The following is an 18,736-nucleotide window of genomic DNA, read 5'->3' as shown; positions in this document are numbered from 1 at the left end:
AAACTACAATATTATGAGCATGTAATACATTGCCTTATGTAATCAACATAGAAGCAGTAGCAAGAAGAGTGAAACTTTCCATAAATGGTAGCAACTTACACCAAACACTATTCTTCTCATTGGACCATTGTATTTGATTTGGACATTGAATAGGCCTAAAATGCCTTCAATATTATGCTAGAAATAGCATTATTTGTAGAATTTGGCCCAGACCCAAACTCTTACAAGGGCACAATCTGAAATTTGCAGACATATAAATGTGTCAAGAAATGCATACCAGATCCAACTGCATATATAAATGCAAGCCCTTGGCCAGACAGCTTCAGTCTTAGAAATCCCTATAGTGACATTAACATGGCAGTCAGATAAACAAAAGAAAACAAAAATGAACGTGCTTTGAGAAACAAATTAAAGAGACAAAATAAAAAATGATTGAGAAGCAATTCAGAAACTCCTCAATATATATCTCACCTCCGCACCAGGAATAGCATTATGTGACCTTTGATCAATTGTATTACAGACTTTAACATCATTGACAGAACAAAGGAATGCATCTGGCTACAAAAATTATAACAAATTCCCATAAAAATTCAGTTGATGAAGACAAAAATTGAAGCTGACATAAAACAATTACTCAGTTAAACAATGAACAATCCCAAATGGACAAGTTAGCTATACCTGGCATAAAATCTCTCCACCAAACATTGCCAAATCAATCTGTCAAAAAAGAAGAATCCATACATAAGTTATATACAGTGGTTGGGATCAAAAGCTATGCAAATGTATTAAGAAAATGCCTTATTGACAAAAATTTGGCATGATTAAAATCACAAATCGGTAGAATTCTTGCAATAGAAGGTGCAGCAATTCCAACAAATCCATCACCTGGAACACTATTGTGAAAAACTATGCTACTGACTTTCTTGCCAAAAAGCCACTGCCACATGCCTACCTCATTTTCAGGAACAAAAACATTTTCTATTTCGATCGACCCAGACATAAAGCACATTGAAGCTAACATTTATTCATCAGTCAGTACACATGTAATAGCAACAACAAATACACGCTATTGATCATCAATCAGGCTCAGTAAGAAACTGTTCTATGTATTTTATTGATAATAAAAACAAGAATCACCCTTTGGTTACAACACACTTTCTACAAGACTCTTGCAACTTATTTTATTGATAAAATGGTAAAGACAAGCAGCAAAAACGATTGGCATTTTGTGAACAATCTAGTTTAGAACAATATCGAACTAACAAAATTACCAGTAACATCTTTTCTTTCTTTGACCTGACTGGTAACATATTTTCATGAATCTCATTATTGGTAACATAAAAAACAGTTGTAAAATCTAAGACAAGCAACAGGGCTGTGTTAACATGAGAACAATTTAGGGCAAGTAGAATCTCACTAGTGAGAACAACATTGAGCAAGAGAACACCCTAGAATCAATTTGAAAAATGAATGTCAATCATAATTCACAAAAGAAACCTGGACAACCCACTTTTCAAGATTGCCATGAGATGAGATTGAACAACCAACAACTTGGTGAAGTTCCTTGAATATATTAACCAGACTGGACACCCTCTGGGCCAGAGAAAGACAGACCCATAGCCGTTGAATCCCGTAGGAAAATGGAGTTCACTTTTATCTTCTCATTGAAAACTAGCCACGGATATGGAATTTTAGTTTCCCAAGCATTGACAGAGTTCTAGAAAAACGACAAAGAACAGAAAATCAAACTGACATGTAATCAAGGGCATTACTTTATATTGATGATACATTGATGAGATGTACAAGAATGCTTACCGAGTATAGCAACACCTGGCCATCCTCCATAATTTTCAGTGAAAATGACTTTTCATTGTGCTGCATGTCCAGTTATGTCAGCCCTCAAGAAAATCATACAAGAGGAAATGAATCATATAATGCTTATTGGGACAAATCAAATTTTATATATATACACACACAACAAACAGACACTGGCACAATATTTAGCCAATTGAGGACCATGTAGCCAAACTGTGGTTGATAAAGCATTTTTAATTACTTTCCTCTGACTATTGTAAGTTTACTTCCCAATTGATTAAAAAAGCCTGTATTCATCATGGCGTAAACATGATGAATACAATAGATAGAGGAGATTGACAGCATCAAGAACTTAGAGAAATAATTAGAAAATATTATAATCTAACAAAAACACGGGAAAAAAAAGCGCCATGCTTACCACAACAGAGCAAATTCCAGGATACAGGCCATAGCAAATGACTGCACGGATAAGATGCTCATCATAGCTCCATTCATTATAGGTGGTTGTGTAGGCATCAACAAGATTAGTATCTTTGACCCGGACCATGATATGGGTCCTGACCCAGAATGATAGCCTTGACCCGGTCAAAAGGGGTGGAGTTGAGAGTGTTGAAGATCAAGTGAGTCAGAAGATATATGGGAATGTCATCGCCACGGCCGCCGCAAATCTCACTCTCAATGAACTTGCAGAGGTTCTTAGCGTAATGCCTCCACCCACGTCTCCTCCACCAGCAGCTCCTCTACGTCTCCTCTAAATCAGATTTTATTTTTATTTATTCAAAAAGGAAATGAAATGAAAATGAAATTTGGGTTTAATTAATTTCTTTACCTTTGGACTTGGAGTTGGAGACTCTGTCGGAGCAGATAGTGAGATTGCATCTGGCTTTGGCAAGCAACTTTTGGAATTCCATGCGTGACTTGTGCTCGGCGGTGAGGGTAGAGGCGCACCATCAGATTCGCATTTGGTTTGAGCAGATCCCCAAACTCAGATTTGTCAAAATCCCTTTACCCTAGCCCTAGAATCGAATCAACTTACTCAGACACAATAGAAGTAAAGAAAAATTAAGCGAGACGAAGAGGATGAGGACAGAGAAGGAAAAGATGAGATTTGAGTTTTTGTTTTTTGGATTTACAAAACGTATAAAATTTAAAAGCACCGCTTCTTTTTTCATTAGCCGCTAAAGCACAACGTGTTTTTAAAAAAACGCTATAGTAAAAAACATCCCCACGCGAAGACCAAACTTTCATAGCGTTTATTAGTTAAATTGCTATTACTATCTTACAATTTATAGCATTTCCAAAAAGACGCTATAATCATAAGCTATTAATATAGTCTTTTGTTGTAGTGCACTCTGCATTTCCGAGGCTCTGGGTTCTGAGATCTAGGGGGAGAGGCAAATTGAGAGAGATAGGCAAATTGAGAGAGAGAGAGAGAGAGAAGATGCGAGGGAGGGGCTTCTCGACCGGTGGTTGGGGAGGGAGCTCTCAACCGGTGGCCGGAGAGGGGGAGGGAGGAGGGTTTGGGGGCTGCGGGGTTGCTAGCCTCTTTTTTTTTTTTTTTTTTTTTTTTTTTATAGTTCAATTATTTTTTCAATTTTATATAATTTTTAAAGGTTTTATTGATTTTTTTTTATCCATGTGATTATTTTTAAAACTAAGTCAACACTTAGTGGTGGGGTTCGCGCGTGTCACGTCAGCGCCACATAGGCAGATAATGACCCTTCTAATGGTTAGAGTAACGAACATATATACTCAATTGATGCAATATTGAAGTTGATATATATACCCAAATGAATTTTTTTGAACATGAGATACCAAATTTAAAATAGAGATATAGTGAAAGTGTATAATTGTAATTTACCCTAACATTTAAGTGTCACTACATCCACTACATTGACAAAAGAAAAAAAAAACAACAGACAATGTGAATATAAGGATTTTTTGCCCTTAAAGGTTTTGAGTATTTATAAAGTTGGACAACTTTTATAAGTTTAAATTGTTTAATAGTGGAATTAGTTGTTGGGGTCACAAAAAAAAAAAGAATTAATTACTATAGGATGCATGTTATGCATCCTATTTAATCTTTAGTGCACCAATTAATTATATTTAACAACAAGGTAATTATCAGTTGCATTGCACAAGCGGGTGACAGCTGACTTATTTTGAAATATGGTCAATTGCCATTTTTTTTTTCTCTCTCCCCGCTATGTCTCTTATTCTTTCCACTTCATCATCTTCTTGTTCTTCTTCTTCGCATATCTGGAACTTTTTTTTTTTTTTTTGTCAAAAGATCTAGAACTCAGATCTAGAAACTGTGAACTGAAATTGTAAAGTAAAAAATTCAAACTGAAATCAATTTTTTTAGTTTATTAACTGTGTTAGACAACTAAAACTACGACTTTATAAGAGTGTTCTCCATAATTGAAACTGCGAGTAAAAAATTAAAACTCCAGTGAAAATTGAAACTTTTTTACAATTAAATTTGTTTACATAGTGCTGAAACTATTTTAGGTTGTGAGTGAGTTTATGTTACCTAAAAATTAAATTTATAGTTTTAGGTGGGTTGATGTTACTTGAAAATTATATTTATGGTTATTAGTGGGTTGATGTTATCTTAAAATTAAATTTGTGAAATTCAGTATTTTTTATTAACTTTTTGGGTTGTGAGTACCTTAAAAGTTAATGAACTCAACAAAAAAAAAAAAAAAAACAGGAAAAAAAAAACAGTGGAATTAGTTGTTACCAAAACACACGGTGCTAATATGGTCCACCCGGGGTCCAAACAAAGGCAACTCAACATGTCAACTCTATGGATCCCGTCGAATATGGATAACTGCCGGATGCAACCCAAAGGTACCAAACGCTTCTTAATTTCATTATTACTATTAGTGCCACAGCGTCAAAGCAATGCGTTTAATTGCAAGTTGGAACTGCACATCTATCGAATGGCCTTTTTTTCCTGGTGGAAGTGTTATCCACGTGTTATAGTGCGTGTGGATTTAAAACTTTGATTATTATTATTATTTTTATTTTTGGCTACAATAATCTGACAAAAGCTAGCAATGCAAGGAGAGCTCAGAGCTTGGCCTATAAATTGAGAACAACCCACTTGCCTCAGATTCAGCATTACTAGACCAACACAACAACCTTAACTGCAGCCATCCTTCACAAGTCTCTGTCTCCCTCCCCCCTTCCTAGTTTAGAGAGAGAGAGAGAGAGAGAGATGGAAACGGAACAAAGGAGGCAGCTGCAGAATCACAAAGTTGAGAGCATCAACGTCTCTGAAATGGGTGATCATCAAGAGGTGGTCAGTGTTGATTGGAGAGGCAGACCTTCCAATCCTACCAAGCATGGTGGTATGAAAGCTGCTGCATTTGTTCTTGGTAGGCCCCACCTATATATTCCTTGCTATTCTTGTTCATCATATTCCTCGATCGTCGATCGATCCTCTAGTTAATTACTTATTTCAGTTCGACTTTTTATAAATAAAGGAAACACTACCACATCATTTTAGTTTACATATATATGACATTTGATTATTTATTTGTCATAATTGAATTGATGATAAAATTGGTATATATGTATGTGTATAATTAAAATATATATATAATTTGCAGGGCTTCAAGCATTTGAGATAATGGGAATTGCTGCAGTTGGGAACAACCTTATAACATACGTGATAAATGAGATGCACTTCCCTCTATCTGAGGCGGCGAACATAGTGACAAACTTCATTGGAACTGTCTTTCTCTTGGCCCTTCTTGGTGGCTATCTCTCCGACTCTTATCTTGGGAGTTTCTGGACCATGCTTATCTTTGGCTTTGTCGAACTTTCGGTACTATAGCTATACTATATATTCTCTCATTTCACCATTACCTTTTTTCCCTTTCGGCCCATCAATTACTTCAATTTTAATTTTGTCTCTCTCTTCGATCTATACCCATCCACACTAGCTACCACTTCCAGGGCCTCACATCTTACCAGATGGTTTATGTTAAAAAGATATCTCACATCGAAAAAGTAGAGTAATATTCGACAATATATAAAGTTTTCGTTCTCTCCATTCATTATCAATTGATTGTAGTTGAATATATACCTCTACTTTTAGATTTTATTAGAGCGCATGCTACCTATATGTCAAACTAAATGGCTCTAAGTCACACGTATCATAATTCATATATAGTTGCCACGCTGTTGACAATAGAACATGTTCATATTTTTTTATACATTATATATATATATGTAAAGGACTCTTTATTTCTTAATTGGGTTTCACTTGACAGTTTTTCTGATTAATTATTTGCAGGGTTTCATCTTACTATCAGTCCAAGCTCATCTTCCCCAGCTAAAGCCACCCCCATGCAATAACACAGCAGATATTGGAGAACAGTGTACTGAAGCAAAAGGGTTCAAGGCATTAATCTTCTTTGCGGCACTTTACTTGGTGGCATTGGGGAGTGGGTGTGTCAAGCCCAACATGATTGCTCATGGAGCTGACCAGTTCATGATCACCAGTTGTAGTGGCAAACAATCCAACAACAAGCTCATCTCCACCTACTTCAATGCTGCCTATTTTGCGTTTTGCATGGGAGAGCTCATTGCCCTCACACTTCTTGTGTGGGTCCAAACCCATTCTGGAATGGATGTTGGGTTTGGAATCTCAGCAGCTGCCATGGCAATGGGGTTGATCAGCTTGGTCTCTGGTACCCTCTATTACAGGAACAAGCCCCCCCAAGGAAGCATTTTTACCCCCATTGCTCAAGTAATATTATTGAACTCATTTTCACTCTCTACCCAATGTTGAATAATTAGTCTTCTCTAAAGATTCTTGTGTGTCAATTAATTATCAGGATTGATTATAGTATGTTAATAATACATATATTGGACCCTTTATCCCTGCAGTTACATATAATATAATCGGTTTTTACTGTTTTGATTAGCATGCATAGCTATGCAATTTTGTATGCTTATGTGACTAAAAAAAGATTATTACACATGTGGGTTATCGAATTCGAATAATATAAGATTCTACATGCATGTAGACAAATAACTAAGCAACATGTGATATTTTTTTTGGTGATACATACATGTGATATTTTGTGATATCCTACTCGCTTTATATATGCACGGTCCTCTAGATATAGCAAAAGTAGCTATAATATTAACAAAATAATTGTTAAAATAATTCTATCTATTTGTTATTTGTCGTTAAATATATTATATATTCATACTTTTTTAACAAGTCAAAAACTAAAAATAGTATGATATATAATTGTAAAACATGAGATCAGTCTTCCTACTTTTACTTTCATTTTTCTTAAGAGGGTACTATTTCCACCCCATTCATATTTTCCTACCCACCACATATTTTCATTCCTTTCAAAAAATTTAAAAAAATATTAATCTACTTATTTCAGCTCTGTTATTCCTAAATTACCCCCATCTATATATATATTTTTTCCTCTTCTCGATCTCCACCCTAATCATATATATCTTTCAAAAAGGGAAACAAAAGAAAGCGGCCATGGCTTCCAGTGCTGCACCTCTACGGTTAGCCTATTTGCACATGCCGATGTATTGAATGGAAGATCTCCATGACTTTTTTTTCTTTTCATATATGATACATAGCTTCAATTTCCTACATTAGAAATATGATTTTGCTTGAATCTAATTAATGCTCTCATAAGGTGGGGGTTCCTATCGATGTGCAATCCCTACAGATGAGTTGCCAAGATGGATTGTCATGGCTACATCCATTGCAACCTTGAGTTTTTTTTTTTTTTTTTTTCATTTTTAAAAATTTAAATGTGTCCATTTTAGTGTCACGTGCTCTTTTCTTAATTCTTCTAACAAATTCACGAATTCTAACTTACATCATCTAATGCATGCACGATTAAATCGTAATATTTTCAGATATTATATACATTGGTGTTTCATATTTTCTACTATATCATTTTTCAGGTTTTTGTGGCTGCAATACTAAAGAGAAAGCAGGTTTGTCCATCTAATCCACAGTTACTTCATGGAAGCCAAAACAATAATGTGTCAAATGACAATACCACTCTCTCTTCTGACGTTGGCAGTCTTCTTCATACTGAAAAGTTCAGGTAAATAAATTCATTTCAAAATAATACTGCTAGTTGTCGTCTTTATTAACTGATTGAGAGTATGTTTTTTACCACTTCCCCAATTAAAGAGAAATACAAGATATATTAAATAGTTTTAATCTCTTAATAAATTAAGAAAATTTTCACTTACATTACATACCATATATAGCGCGCGCACACACACATATATATAAGGGTTTTGACAAATTAATAAATGATCATCAGGTTCTTGGACAAGGCTTGCATTAAAATTGAAGATGGTACAAACACAAAGGAAAGCCCATGGAGATTGTGCACCATCACCCAAGTTCAGCAAGTGAAAATTCTGCTTTCAGTTATTCCAATTTTTGCTTCCACTATAGTTTTCAACACCATTCTGGCTCAACTCCAAACCTTCTCAGTCCAACAAGGAAGTCTCATGGACACCAAACTCACCAAATCCTTCCACATCCCTCCAGCTTCACTCCAATCCATCCCTTACATCATCCTCATCTTCCTTGTTCCTCTCTACGACATTTTCTTCGTCCCTTTTGCCCGAAAATTCACCCGCCATGACTCTGGAATCACCCCATTGCAGAGGATCGGATTTGGCCTATTTTTTGCAACATTTTCAATGGTCGCAGCTGCCATCATGGAGGAGAAGAGAAGGGACGCAGCTGTAAATTCAAACAAAATACTGTCCATTTTCTGGATCACCCCACAATTTTTGATCTTTGGGTTGTCAGAAATGTTGACTGCAGTGGGCCTAATTGAGTTCTTTTACAAGCAATCCTTGAAGGGGATGCAAGCATTTTTAACTGCAGTGACATATTGCTCATACTCATTTGGGTTCTATCTAAGCTCCCTATTGGTGTCTTTGGTGAATAAGATCACCTCATCAGGGTCTTCAAGTGGTGGTTGGCTTGGTCACAATAATTTGAACCAAGACAGGCTAGACCTTTTCTATTGGTTCTTGGCAGGGCTTAGCTTCCTCAACTTCCTCAACTATCTATTTTGGTCCAATTGGTACTCTCACAACCCATCTTCATCATCAAGTGCAGTACCACCTCAGCATGAGACTCACATGGAGGAGGATTATAACCATTATAGATTTAATAATAATATTGGGGATAACCATAATATACCATAGATTAAATTAATGACATATGGATATCATATATATAGGCAAGGGTTGGTCGTGTTATTAAGAATTGTGAAGGAAGCGTTCTATTGAGGCTCTCATATGTATACTTTTTGTAATATATATGTATAGAACATATATATGCTATGCATAAGGGCACCCTCTAGTCTTGGAGTTAATCCATCTCATAAATGTTAAATAAGGAAAAATTAGTCAACAATATCAAGTTAAAAATAAAGATAGCTTTTTTCATTCATTTTATTTTCTTATCCAAGAAAACACAATGCATGTAAAGGAGATATAACTTACTTTATAGGACTAGCTTCCAAGAACTTTCATGAGTCGGTCGGTGCCTAAAGATGTATATGGGAATGTGTCAATTATAAAAAGATTCAATTTATGACATTTCTTTATAAGGAATTTGAGTTGATAAGAAAAGGAGGATCTTGTGGCTTATCTTTTGAATGTCAAAGGGAATTAATAAGCAAGTGGCCGGGCAGGTGATGATTTGTTACTTGAAAGATCGGGTTCTTTAATTTAGAGGAAAACTAACTACCTTGATGTGATGCAAGCATATGGAACATGATAATGAATGAGCCTATTAATAAAGTCAAAAAGAAAAAGTGATCCAGAGAGAGAGAGAGAGAGAGAAGAGAGATGTACATGTAATCAATTAGAAAATATACTAGAAGAGAAGTTTGTTCCCATTTTCATGTTGTTCGTCAATCATATACCTTTCTACAAAGAGACATGTCTCAAACATGTTTTGATGTTGGTGCTGTAGGGTCCTCCTATCTTTCTGAAACCATTGGCAAATTGTACATCCATATGTTGGCCAAAAGATAAGCATGTTGGAGGAGAGGGTCCACCGGCCCCCAACCCCAAAAGAAAGCTAGTAGCTATTCATGGCAGGTTCCTCCATCGCTCACGGATCTGATAATAGCTTGCACCACTTGCACCAAAATAAAAACCAAAAAACAAAAAAAAACTTGCACCACCACAATGAGGAGTGAGGACTATGTAAGAGGTAGGGGAGGATGGAGTACAATAAGCACAAGATCCTATTTTATTGTTGTGACTCCTATCATTTCCTTTGGGTTGGTTATATTATGTTAAATGCCATGCTGGACATAGCCGATGTCTAATTTTTAATATACAGTGGGAGGATGGTGGGTGGGTAAGGGATCTGCAGGGTGTTCTCAAATTTTTTGTTTTTGTTTTTTTTTTTAAAGGTTTGATATTTTTTGTTTTTTTACCACATGACATAAATTTGGTGTCTATATCATTAAAAATGTCACATTAGCTACATACAATTACAAAATATGATTTAACATTTTTTTGGACATAAATCGGACGTGCTATTTTTTTAAGTTTTCGTTAGTTAATGTGTAAATTCAAAATCTTTTTTATTCATAAACCAACTTGAAATAATCTTTATAATTGATAGATGTATTTGTATTTGAGCCAAAAAAAAATGTAAGGGAGAAAAAAAAGAACTACAATAGTCTTTTAATTGAATAATGTGACAAGTAAATAATGAAGTGGCCGTCAAAGCTATACAATTTAAAATCACATTTTTTTTTTGTGGTTAAAAATGATCTTTCTTTTTGCTATCAATTTAATGGATGATCTGAAGCCACAGAAGCCATTGTTTATTGACTTGCTATATTTTAAGTTTCATTAATTAATATGTGAATTTGAAATCTTTTTTTGTTCATAAACTATTTAAAATACCCTTTATAATTGATGTATATATTTGTACTCGGAGAAGAGAATATGTAAAGGAGAAAAAGAGAATTACAGCAGTCATTTGATTGAATACTGTGGCAAGTAAATAATGAGGTGGCAGGTAAACCTATACAGTTTAAAATCTTTTTTTTTTTTTTAAAGGGGGGGTTAAAAATGATCTTTCTTTGAGTTATCAATTTAATGGATGATATGAACCCATTGTTTCATTTCAAGACAGAAACGGCATAACCAAATTCAATTATACAAACAAGCTTTAAGCAACTCAAAAGGAGGGAGAGGAAACTATTATAGCAGTAATAACCATGATGGTAAGTAAGAACATTACAGTTTCAAATACCCATTTTCTTATGTTCCAACTCCACGCATGGCATTACCAATGGGTTCTGAGTTACAAGGTCACACTGAACCTTTTGAACAGGTACAGCAAAAGCAAGAAGATAGATAATATTGGAGCTAAGGAGCCTCTTCATCATTCTCAGCTGTTCCCCCTTTGAGATGCAAGTGTTTTTCCCTCTTCTGAAACTCTGTCAAACCCTTCCCACTTCCAGTCACCCCAACCTTACCAAACGGATCCTCGGGAGATTTGAAGATGCTCTCCCGCTTGCGTCCAGAAAAGAAGCCAATCTGAAAATGCAACAAGTTACAGATCTGGGACATGTGAATGAACACTATGAACAGAGAGAGGTGCTTAAATACCAGGCCAATCCTTAGAATAGGCCAGGTTGAAACTTGTCCACAGTTGGGTAGGAGTCCCTTTTTATACGTACTTTTAGGTTGTTATTTTTCTGTTTCTTGATAGCTTTCAATTGGTGATTGTCGATCTTTCATATTCAAATGGGCCAATGTAAAGTTCAAAAAAATAAAAAATAAAAAACTGTCTATGCAACCGCATACTTGAATGTGCTAAAGATTACATGATTATGTGCGAGTATGATGTTCCTAATAAATTAACTCAAGCTCATGATCGACATTGTAAATCCATCAAAGATCAAATTCCACCACTTCCTATGTGCAACACAAAATCTTGGACGCAAAAGGAAATTTAAACCACAACTTACAGTAAGCATGTGGATGACATGTGTCCACCTCTTTCTTTCCTTTGGGTGACATTTCTCTTTCATTTCCATATTTGATGCTATATTATTTCCATTTTAAACATTTATCATTTATTAACTTTATTTGAATTTATGATTTACTTTTCGGTTACCTTACTATTTAATAGGAAAGCAATCTCACATATGTTCTGCGCATGTGGGATGACTAGTAAAATTTTACATATGTGCATTTGTTTCTCGAAATGGAATCTCTACTTATATTTCTGCTTCAATATTGTGTTTGTGCCAAAACAACATTATCTTTGAGATTGAGGTTAAACGTTTATGGTTTATATTAGAAAGAAAATTATATGGAGACTCTTCAAATGACATAGTATTGGCCATAAACACAAGACCCAAACTCGTATTTCTCTGCCTTTCTATTTTATATTAAGGCAAGCACTGCAAAATAAGAAAATACTACCAAACTAGTGATCTATAAACACACGTGTGTAAACAAAATAAAACAACTGATACTATTGCCCCTTGGTAAAGACCAATCAGAGCAATGCAAGTCAATCGAAATGTAAAAATGTCTACCAAACATACCTTCTTAGTCTTGCCTTTGGTTGTCTGGAACTGTTGCCAAGCATTTTGACGTTTATTCTGCGTAACTTCTAGTTGCTCCATCCTCATCTTCGACTTAAAAGCATGTATCTTTTTGCGTTTCGCAATTTTCTGTGAATTTTGAAGTTGACAAGCACATGAAAACATCATACCATAACAGTTGGCATAAACGAAAAAAAATATAATACTGACAAAACAATTTCAAGCATCATATCAAACTAGTTCTAACAAATTTGATTGCTTATCCCACCAGAAAAAACTAACAGTTCTCTAAATTACCAAAGTGAACCAATTTTTATATATAATATTGAATATTAAACAATCAATAGCAAAGTTTAATTTTTAATAATTTTATTTAAAAATTAAATACTTACAAAAACTGTCATAGTTTTATCTCACAAAGCATTTAATTTAGGTGATGCAAAAAAAAAAAATTATACTAACTTCACTTTTTCATAATTTATGGCATTCATAAAGATAATATAATTATGATTTAGTGATTAGCATTGCTAAAAAAAAAAAAAAAAAAAAAAAACCACTTTTATCTTAGTGGTTGCTGTTATTTTTATTTAATCTACTTTGAACTATACGAAAAATTAAGATTATCTTTAAGGCCAACTTCTTTAGAGGATTTAAGGGTATGCGAAAAAAGATTATATCTCATTAAAGATATTTTTGTCCTGCAAATGCATCACCACATCCACAGTTTGGTATAGTAAAATAATAATAAATTAGATATAGATCGATTAAATACCACATCCTCAGGATCATCAGGTTCTATACGAAGTTTTGCTGGTAAACTTCGTGATTGAAAGTCAACAGAAGCAGCTTGTGCAATCTTCCTTTTGATTGCTTGTTTTGTGGCTTCAGCAACCTTTTCCGCTTCCAGCAAAGTATCGACAGCCCCTTCTTGAATTGGCCTTACATTGGCTGGATCCACCTGGGATAGAAACCATCAGAGGCATGCCAATATTTTATTTTATTTAAAAAAAAAAAAAAAAAGATAAAGAAAAAGAATAGATTAACGAAAATACAGGTTTAAGAGAAAAAAAACATAAAAAGGGTAGCAAATATGCGATATAAAAGGGATGAACAAATAATAACAAATGGAGATCAAATAAGACAGTAGAAAGAGATCAAAAACCTCAGATATTAACTTGCAGAAAAAACTTTTAAGGCCAGAATAGGAGAGGAAAAGCTATGTTGTCACTTCAAAATTGTCATTTCAAAAATAGAATAATAGGTGAGATAACTTCGAGAACCAAATAATAAATCATTCCTTCATTCATTGAAATTCCAATTATATGAAACACATGAAAATTCACTACATAAATAGAATACGATATTTTTTTCAGGTAAAGAACTAACATATTTATTGCCATTAGCAGGCAAGGCAAAAGATCCAGGGGTCAGGAAATTGGCCAGGTGGCATGCCGATGCAGTGGCCAAAAGGTGGTCCACTGCCCACATTAATGGAGGTCACATTGATGTGGGCATTGGTTACTGCAGATTTTAGAGACTTCTTTTGCAAATATTATGTTGATTGGCTGCCTGTGGTGAAGCAATGTTTGTTGCTATTTTTTCTGTAAATCTGGTTGTTTTGGTGTCTTGTTCTGTTGTTATTAGAGTGTCAGGCTTTTTACATGTTTGTACATATCGTTTGAGTTAAAAACATTGATGTGGAATCACAACATCTTCAATTATCCACTACCAAATCGTAATCCCAAAAAATGTGATAGTAGTGATCTCTCTCTCTCTCTCTCTCTCTCTCTCTCTCTCTCTCTCTCTCTCACACACACACACACACACACACACACACACACACACACACCACTCACTATACATTTATTCCAAAGTAGTAATCATAGATAAATCTTGGAACAAGGATTTCTGGCTAATATATGTATATAAGATATGGACACAACCTTTATACAAGAAACCTCAATATGAATATGACTAGGAGATGCATTATTAAATTAAACCCATAATGAATGAATGTGTCTGAGAAATCATACCTCTTCTTTATTCCCCCAGCCATCATAAGTAACATAATACCCATTTGGAGTAAGAGAATCGATTGTTGCATCATACCTGAACATTCAACTAATCAAACACAGACAAAAAGAAAAAGAAAGGTAAAAAAAATGTAGAAACTTGTAAACATAAATTTATTAAAATTCAGATCTCTGTTTTTTTCTCACATACCACTCCCCATCTTCACTCCAAACAGCTTGAACTTTTGTACCAGGAGGAAACTTGTCATGATAATCAGAAATGCTGCCTGAATCCTACATGAGAAAAGAATATAAAGACCACAAAAAGATGAGAGAAAGATCCAACAACAGTAAACATTCATAAAGGTAATTAGTTTAATAGAATGCATTGCTGCGCTTAAAATACTAGTAAATGTTGGAATAAAATTCAAAACCCCTACAAGCAAGTAGGCTTTCAAATTCTTTGGAAGTGGAACTCAAGTAAGTAGGTTATTCAGAAAATTTTTATATAGAATCCCGGTCTAGAACCCTATGAGAAACAAAATTATTTCACGTCAATCATGCCTTACCACAAACATAAGCACATTTCCACATACCACCACATGCCACAGAATACATGGTAAGTGTAACTGACACAAAAGGTAAAGGATATTTTCCCCATAAAACGTAACTAAAAACACAAAAACAAAACAAAAAACAATAAAAACATACAAACAAACAAAATCATGCAAGGATGCCAATTTACATTTTCATTCCTCTGAGACTGGGGCAAACTAGGAGATGCATTAGCACTTGTCCCACTATCTGATCCAGAATTCTGATTTTGCTTTGCAGTTTCAAGTAGTTCTTCTGTCAGAGCAATTACCTGCATTATCATAACTTCAGCGCAAGCCTAATTTGAACAAGCATATACATATAGTTGTTAACATAAAAAAAGAGCAAATTATTGTCAAAATTCAAATTTAGAATCTCAGTGTGCACATCTGAAATCAGGTGATAGAGAAAGAGAAAGCTGACCATCACCACACATAGCACACCTGCAAAGGAACCAAGATAGAAGTGACATGCATCTTGATGAAGCTCTAAAGATCCTTTGTTTCTAAATTCTCCAGAGTTCCAATTTCTGGAGTGTATGAACTTTATTTAACATAAAAACCATCCTCACCTTATTCAACCCTGTTATGAAAACAAACCTCCACAGGTGCCATAGCAGTTAATTGGTGTTGCTAGTTTGTGCAACATGTTGACTCCTTCAAAAGAGAGAAGGAAGAAATAAAAGAAGAATGATAATTGCATTGAAAACCTAGACATCCATATTAATAGTAACTGCACTTGGTTGTCATCCCTAAGGGCTAGAGAAGATCTTGACTCTGCTTTCGCAAAGGAACATTAAAATGAGACCTCTACACTACAAACTCAAAAACAAACAAGAGAGTTCCAAAAATGTCGGAATGGATCAAATTATATGACAAAATTTACATGCAATTTTAACCCGAAAATAATTAAAAAATAAACAAAAAGATACCTCATTTAGCTCTCTTTCCATGTCAGCATACTCAGAGTTCCCTGGATCATCAGCTAAAAGCTCCTTGACCTGATCCAGAGGATGGGAAAAGTCATTACACAAAATCACAATCTACAAGACAATACATAGAGTGATTCACAGCATATAATTTTCAAGATACGATTAAGAATACAAGACGCCAACTAGTTCAAATTTTTTATTTTGATGGTCAAAACTTTGTAATAACAACTATAAGACAATAATAAAACACAACCTAACTGTGTGTTCATTGTAACGCCGCAGAATTAAACTCCAGGATCCTGATAAATTAAAGTTGGAAAATCCAACCATAGAAAAACAGAATGCCTATCCAAGTAAAATAAGTAATGGTAGAGCTAGGTGCCTAGATGTAATTTCTACTTTTTTGTTCAAATTACCAAAATACTCAAAAAAAAAAAAACTTTCTTTTGTAAAATGGATTAAATCTCAAATAAAATCATAATATGTAAAATAAATTTACACAAAGGAATCCCTACCTGAAACTCATAGAAACTGAAAGCCAAGGAAAAAAAAAGGCAGTGTGGTTAGTGCCAGTAGTCTATAAAATATGACCTGCTAAAAGTATCACTAGGAAGGACTCTTCAGGATATGAAATTCCCAATCAGTAGTCAAAGTGGAGAAGGCTTTATTTGAGAGGAAAGCAGAACTTTTTTATATTTTAGCAAATTCAGGGTTACTTAGCAACTAGAAGTTGATTTATTTCAATTGACTGATTCTCTATCCAAACAATTATTCAATTTTTTTTGCAAGCAAACGCTTATATTTTGAGGAATGCAGTTCAGTGAGATTAAAGATTAAACGGAGTTCATATCATGATTTTCACTCCAAAATTATGTATCACCAATATTACTAGCAGTGTAGTTCATAATTAAGCATTACAGAAAATGGTAGAAGTTCAGTAAATAAACATTGTCCCAATCTCATTAATCAAAGGACATGATAAAAATACTCCTAAGCTTTCCATTGATGTATCATACTGAGAGGGAAAAAAAAAACAAGAAATCACATTTACACCAAAAGCATCAAATTACACATTTAATACATGTCTATATTTAGTAAAGAGAAAAGTATTGAAGTTGTGCCCTAGCATATTTGTCCGGATGAATTACATGTCGCAATAAGTCCAATGCCCCATAAGGCTACATATACTTTTGCTTATATAGGACAAAGCTGTCCATTGCCCCTTTTACACTATAATTTGTTCAATAGTGATTAACCAATTTGTTAGTCTTCAAATTAAGATTCTTCCAAAGATGAATTTTCTACCACTCAATCTAAAACTCTCTATTACAAACGACATACATAAATTGTATTTTTCAAGGATAGGACATGAAGACATGCGTTTAGTGTATAAACCAAGGCCCTGTCTATTAATACTTACAACCTAACTTCCCATAATCATTGACTCGAATTCCAAAGCAATGGTATAAACCTTATTAATGGCGGTTTAGCAGCAAAGGCAGAACCTTGCCATACGAATAAAAAATGATTTTCCAACAATTTAAAATCAACAAACAAGCAGAAAAAATTGTCCACTCTAATTCAACAAGTAAAATAGGAGATAAGCAAACTCAGATTACATATGGGCATGGCTACCCATATCTAATAGTCCCCAATTATGTACATACAGGCATACATATACATTGATCTCAATTTCCAAGGTAGTAAACTGCAGGACGTTGATAATGTTGACCGTATTTTATACAGTGCAATCATCAACGGCACCCAGTAAAAACAAAATTTTAAATTTTCTCACTTTCTCACTTTCTCACTTTCTTGATTTTGGTTTCATGCTGAGGCAGCTACCATGAAAATTCGGAGAAAAGGGTTTCTTTCAGTGAGTGCTTAAACCTAAAGAGGCTAATTCTATTATAATTTGTATCAAGTTAAGAAAAACCCTAATTTCATTCCAATAACAACTAATCGAATTCCAATAAACCCTAATCATAACATGTCGACAAAGTAGTAAAACTTAAATTGATACTTAAGCGCGCATAAATTAAATAAGAAGCAGAAGAAGAGGGAAAAGAAAAAAGAAGGCAGACGGGGACCTGCTGAAGCTGATCTTTGTACGTGGTGAGATTGGAGGCCAGCTCTTCTATGCTTAGCTCTTCTCCTCCTCCTCCTCCTTGCATTTTTTAGTTTTATAATTTAGAGATTATTTGTTGCTTCTGAGAGATTTTTGCAGAAGCAGAAACAAAGATTGAAAAGAAGAGAATAGTCGATCAATGCCAAAGAGAAGAGAATAGTAGTGATGAACCTAAACATGAATCGTATAATAAAAAGGGTTCACAACTTGCACCCTAGCTTTTGGTCGATTTACAACTTGCTCCATTCCTTTCCAATTTTTTTAAGAAAAAATTAGAATTTTGTCTTTTTAACATTTTTTATTTAAAAAAAAAATTATTTTTTCTAAATAAAGTCTTTTGACAATTGTCTTGTCAAAGAAATATGTCATTATTTTTTTATTTTTTTGAGAGTATAGGATACGATTCACCTCATACCTTCTTAGGGTATAGAATAAAGTCTATGGACGCTACATGTTAGATTTTAATTCTGAATTAAAACTTAATATAAAGTCGAAAAACCAGGACTTGAGGAAGAAATAATAATGCATTGTTGAACACTCGAAAATGGTTTTACAATATTATTGGACTTCAATTACAATATTCAAATATTGAAGAATAAGTAAAAATACACTGTTGAACTTTAAACCTAATATAAAG

At 34.3% G+C, this 18,736-nt stretch overlaps 2 protein-coding genes and 1 pseudogene across 2 annotated transcripts; 1 reads left to right on the top strand and 2 right to left on the bottom strand.

Annotated features, from left to right (window-relative positions):
* Positions 1–189: 189 nt before the first annotated feature.
* On the bottom strand, positions 190–2,762 carry LOC147279744 (uracil-DNA glycosylase, mitochondrial-like; annotated as a pseudogene).
* Positions 2,763–4,894: 2,132 nt separating this feature from the next.
* LOC147279743 (protein NRT1/ PTR FAMILY 4.3-like) lies at positions 4,895–9,298 on the top strand. The gene is made up of 5 exons (XM_086250636.1): positions 4,895–5,198; positions 5,433–5,650; positions 6,122–6,577; positions 7,777–7,922; positions 8,148–9,298. The coding sequence occupies exons 1-5, from the start codon at positions 5,039–5,041 to the stop codon at positions 9,049–9,051; spliced, it is 1,884 nt and encodes a 627-aa protein (XP_086106762.1). The 5' UTR covers positions 4,895–5,038; the 3' UTR covers positions 9,052–9,298.
* Positions 9,299–10,976: 1,678 nt separating this feature from the next.
* LOC147279742 (nucleic acid binding/RNA binding protein) lies at positions 10,977–18,279 on the bottom strand. Its single transcript, XM_086250327.1, has 8 exons — positions 18,062–18,279; positions 15,972–16,040; positions 15,192–15,311; positions 14,658–14,740; positions 14,468–14,543; positions 13,207–13,392; positions 12,435–12,563; positions 10,977–11,415 (listed from the first exon to the last, which is right to left on the bottom strand). Exons 1-8 carry the CDS (start codon positions 18,143–18,145, stop codon positions 11,245–11,247), a joined length of 918 nt encoding a protein of 305 aa, XP_086106453.1. The 5' UTR covers positions 18,146–18,279; the 3' UTR covers positions 10,977–11,244.
* Positions 18,280–18,736: the final 457 nt, after the last annotated feature.

This window comes from Dryas octopetala, chromosome 7 (genome assembly GCF_963921425.1).
Source record: "Dryas octopetala chromosome 7, drDryOcto1.1, whole genome shotgun sequence".
NCBI lineage: Eukaryota > Viridiplantae > Streptophyta > Magnoliopsida > Rosales > Rosaceae > Dryas > Dryas octopetala.
The sequence above is the reverse complement of the archived record's forward strand: the minus strand, read 5'-3'. Positions and strand labels throughout refer to the sequence as shown.